The sequence below is a fragment of the Penaeus japonicus genome, unplaced genomic scaffold, assembly GCF_977035675.1.
Source record: "Penaeus japonicus unplaced genomic scaffold, GWHDUDI00000001_assembly GWHDUDI00000037, whole genome shotgun sequence".
Classification (NCBI taxonomy): Eukaryota; Metazoa; Arthropoda; class Malacostraca; order Decapoda; family Penaeidae; genus Penaeus; species Penaeus japonicus.
In genome coordinates this window covers 15,934,239-15,939,238 of record NW_028234439.1, presented here as the reverse complement: position 1 = coordinate 15,939,238, position 5,000 = coordinate 15,934,239, and the positions used below count along the sequence as shown (strand labels likewise).

At 39.6% G+C, this 5,000-nt stretch overlaps 1 protein-coding gene across 5 annotated transcripts in view; it reads right to left on the bottom strand.

Moving 5' to 3' along the window:
* The window catches only part of mtTFB1 (mitochondrial transcription factor B1), a 15,475-nt gene extending 10,489 nt beyond the window's left edge, over nucleotides 1–4,986 (bottom strand). For 3 of the 5 annotated variants that reach the window (XM_086532371.1, XM_086532373.1, XM_086532372.1), the window contains exon 1: nucleotides 4,848–4,986. Coding sequence is in view for 2 of the 5 variants with exons in the window: in XM_043015587.2 (XP_042871521.2) it covers nucleotides 893–1,945 (1,053 nt within the window). In the remaining 3 variants the exon portion in view is untranslated. Of the gene's footprint in view, nucleotides 1–727; nucleotides 1,958–2,274; nucleotides 2,408–4,847 lie in introns of those variants that run through there. The other 2 variants (XM_043015587.2, XM_043016407.2) reach the window with 2 other exon arrangements.
* Between the last annotated feature and the right edge of the window lie 14 nt (nucleotides 4,987–5,000).

Sequence of the window (5,000 nt, the reverse complement as noted above, 5' to 3'; positions counted from 1 at the left end):
GAAGAGAGGAGAGAGAGAAGAAGAGAGAGAGAGAGAGAGGGAAAGAGAGAGAGAGAGGGGAAGAGAAGAGAGGGAGAGAGAGAGAAGAGAGAGAGGAGAGAGGAGAGTGAGAGGGGGAGAGAGAGAGAGAGAGAGAGAGAGAGAGAGAGAGAGAGAGAGAGAGAGAGAGAGAGAGAGAGAGAGAGAGGAGAGAGAAGAGAGAGAGAGATGATATGTTATTATTTTTATTTTTTCTACAGCATTTTTTTCCTTTTTTTCCTTTTACCTTTGATAAAAATTAAACATGGCCCAAATCCATTCAAATGATATTTATTTACACCTTTTGCTTCTTAGGTATCCATTACTCTGTTTAGTTGTAAGAAAAACTAGAATAAACTGATTTATCAAACCATAATTAATTTCTGAGTGTGAGGCATAAATTCCAATATTTATAACTGGTTCTCATCATTAAACTACTTTCAATACTGAATACTGAGACCCAAGATGAGCAGGATTTTATACACCTAAAATTGTGTATCATTTCCAAATTTCCATTGCGAAAGAACAACTCAAGAAAAAGGAGAGGGAAGAAAGTATAAGTATATATATAAAAACATTTCTGCATATGCAGTATGAGCCCGCTAGTGCCTCATACTGGAGCTATATGAAAGAAAGAAAGAAAAAACATGATTCCAAAAATCACTAAATAACTGCTAGATCCTACATAAGGTTTTATTAAAACAGTTCTTAAATGATTCATTTTTCTATTTATTTATAAAAACATGTATAATATAGACACACATGAATCAGACACAATATAAACTGACTAGTAATTCTTTATTGTTTCAAAGATATAAATCTTCTTACAAATACTGTATAACGAATATGTACACAGAAGATATGAATCTGCTTCTCATGATGTTTGCCCTTCATATTCCAATAAATTGTCAAAGTCACATATGGATAACTTTTGCTCTCTTGCATTAAATCTAGCCAGTGAGGGTGTCTGTTCAACCATGGCTGCATATGCATGGCAAAGTCTGTTAAATTCTGGGACTGTGAGTTCATAAGGCTTTAAGGTTGGATCAACATCACCAACTGTATACATCTTTTTTACCATTTCCTCTCGAATGGACAATGGAAACAGCAAACTAGCTCCTCTTTTCGAGTATTTCTGCCGGAATGAGAAAACACATCGGATTACTTTCTCCACTAACCAGAAATCTAGAGGAATCTGTGGCTCAATACGTGGAACAAAGTGAACAACGCCGACATCTACATCCGGCTTAGGAACAAACGCTCTGCCAGGAATTGTAAATTTATGATCTACGGTGCACCAATTCTGACACATGATTGACAAGCGACATCTCTGTGGTCCACCTGGAAGTGCGATCATGCGCTCTGCTACTTCACGCTGGAAAGTGAGCGTCATCCGCACACGTCCATATCTCCAGGCATTTTGCTGCAAGCTGATGTCCTTTAGCCATCTAATAATTAGAGGAGTTGCAATGTTGAAGGGTAAATTACCAATGAGATGAATCTTGGGAAGCTGACCATCCCATGGCTGTGTTAAATCCTCTGGGAACAACTTTTCCATATTGTATGTCATGACATCTCCCAGCTGAACATCCAGTCTCTTACCACATGCCTCCTGTAACAATTCTAACAAGGGTAAAAATCGTGGATCTTTTTCAATGACAGTTAAGTGTTCTGCCCCTTGTTCGAGTATGCTGCGTGTGATGCTTCCCGGCCCAGGCCCAACCTCACACACATGGCAGCGTCTCACCCGACCACAACTTCTCACTATTTTGCTTGTTAATTTAGCATCCATCAGGAAGTTCTGACTGAGCTGCTTAATGGCTCGCAGTTTGTAGAGCTTGACAAGGTCACTTGTGGATGGTAGAGGAGGAAGCCTCAAAGCAGCTGAGGCTAAATGCTTGGCTGCCATGCTAGTAGAGCTCGCCATCACCTGCTGACACTGCAACATCAGAATACAGAATGTAAAACACCTATCTGTAGAACTTCATCCTACATCTCCTGCACAAAGTTCAAATATCAATTTCAGAATCTAGATCTATCATTGACTTCCTGTAATAACTATTACAGGGAAGACAGTCTGTAAAGATCATTTGAATATTTACTCTGAGGCTGACATTCTTAAAGTTGTACATAATGCTAAGTCATAGAAGAGCTGTGGAGATGGAAGCCTTTACAAATGTAGGAAATACATGATGAATTATGTAAAGTTCCCATTTCTATTCACAATTTTTCTTCATTTTCTACCCCCTTCCTTACTTAGGTCTGCTGTTACATCATCAGCACCCAGGCATTTGTCCTTTAAGAATCCTTGTCTGCTATCTTTTATTTCTGAAAGTAAGGTGGTGATTCATCTACTATTTTTTGTTGTTGTTGTCATTCAAAAGGGTTTATGTAAATGTTATAATGTGTACTCTCCATTTCTAGTATTTTTCTTTTAAGATTAAACTTACTATAGCGACAATATTTGGCCCTTACAATAAAGGAAGGCATCAATCAATGGGAGTTAACGTCGACAAGAGTGCATTGTCATACCCCTTCCATCTCAAGGGTGTATCTCAGCAAGCTGCTAGGATTGTGAGAGGTTTAGATAATCTAACTAAGCCACAACTTCTGAGGTCATCCTACAAATACCCTCCACCCAAGATTGAATCCAATGGGTAGGATCATCCAAAGGGAAGTGTAAATACTCCAAGTTGGGACCAGTAACAGGTCTTAAACCAGTCTCATATTGAAGTCATTGACTGGATAGATGGTCCTGCCAACTGCCCATAATGTAATGCAAGGACTTACTGCAAAAGGCATGAAGAATTGAAACCAAAATCATCAAGTAAGGTCTTGAATACATAGAGCTTGCTCCTTTGGCAGGACATCCAGATACTCCTATTCAGAGAGTTCACAAATAACACCAGCCCAATCTGCCTGTTAACTTTCTGGTCCAACAATCAAGAGTTATGAACTAAATTACCATGATGAGTGACTTCATGACCTAACCACAAACACATGTCGACTGAACAGTGTCTTCTAGACATAATCTTGATATCATTATATAAGGTAAATTTTCCGAATAACGCCGCGTTACGAAATACCACAAAAGTGGTATCGATGGATTCCTCTCAACCTCTACTATTCATATATAGTGAAATTAATGAGCGCTTGCACCCCTGAAGCCCACAATCTGGGTCTCTTTTTTAAAGGCACTTCGTGCTACCTCGTCCTACTTCGGGGCATATTTCGCTTGCAAAATCTTAACCCAATGACCTACCTAACTTTGCCTAGTTTTGAATTAATCCCTAGCCAAAGGGGGGCTTCGCCCCCTCCTGGACCCCCCCTTTTTAGGGCACTTCGTGCAACATACCTTGGGCAAGATATCCCGAGTCCACCATCCTCGCCCTGAAATTCAAACATGGCTGTGTTTACGTATTTACGGATAGTAGCAAGCTGTGGACTGGAAACCCCCAAGGAATTACCTGCATGTGCTGTTATGTTCTCTCAACAGATGGCGCAATATTCCCCATTATTTACAGTATAATTATAGTGCCCTCTATTGAGTGGTCGCGTCATCATCGGTCCTAGTTTCCTATCCTGAGGAATATATGAGACGAAGACTCAGTTGCTGTCATCATGGCGCAGTGTGAGGGTTATCCGTTTCGCGGCATTTTCATCTACAGGACTAATTACGCATCATAAGTATCACGAAGTGCCCTGATTAGGGTAGATCCACAGGGGGGAATAGCTCCCTCTTCGCAAAGGCTGACTTCAAAACTAGGGAAAGGGAGGTAGGTAGTTGGGTTAAGGTTTTCGTGATACCGAAGTAGCACGAGGTAGCACGAAGTGCCTTAAAAAGGGGGGAGTCCAGGGGGGGGCGAAGCCCCCCCTTGGCTAGGGCAAACTTCAAACCTAAGCAAAGTTAGGTAGGTAATTGGTTAAGATTTTGCATACGAAATATGGCCGGAATTCATATTTTACCCCGCAATTTCCCTGATCTACTTCATGCCCTCCCCTACTATCGGGACCCAGATTGTGGGCTTCAGGGGTACAAACGCTCATTAATTTCACTATATATGAATAGTAGAGGTTGAGAGGAATCCATCAATACCACTTTTGTGGTATTTAGCGACGCGGCGTTATTCGGAAAATTTACCTTAAATAAGTTCAATGCACTTCATATATTAAAAGATAGGTAAATTATCTAGAAACGGAAATAGATAGAAATAGATAAAAATACAATAGAAAATGGATAAAAGCTAATGTACTCGTAATGAGGAACACATAAAAATAACACTATTGGGTATCAGTTATCAGCTCAAAGTAAAGGTCTGCCCATATCTGCTAACCACACAATGCAAGTCTATGCATCAAGCAGTGCCATAACCTTGCTTCACACTCAGACAATGGTAAAAAAAACAAAAAAAATGTCCCCCACATATATTCTGGCAAGAAAGAGCTTGTAGAGTTCCCTGGTGATTACCATCATAGAGGGAACCAATCTTGTCTCTCTTGCCTAAATATATTCCGAGAAAGTTATTGGTAATTGTCAAAGCGCCGAAGGTACGGTATGTCTACATGAGACCGTACTATGGCTCATTACCAGGCGATAAATAAACTTGTTAACATGTATGCATAAAGGAGATACAGATATAAATGTCTAGAAAGATAAATACTAAACTAAAACACGAAGTGGTACTTAAGGATAGACCTATAGTAAATAACGTGTATAACAAACAAAACATACGTATAGAAGATACAAACTTATTCACTAAACAGCCAAGTAAAAAAATACACACAATCAAAGTACTCAATACAAATAAACAGCTAAATACATTTCTTACCAGCAGAGTTTCTTCCAGTAAGACCTGTTAAATTTTTCCTGGAAAGTCTTCAACAATGGCGAACCTCCGGGAATATAAACAAATCATGTGATTTCCTGTTTCATCAACCGATTTAGTCCGAATCTCTTTATCTTTAAATCCTAATGATATTAG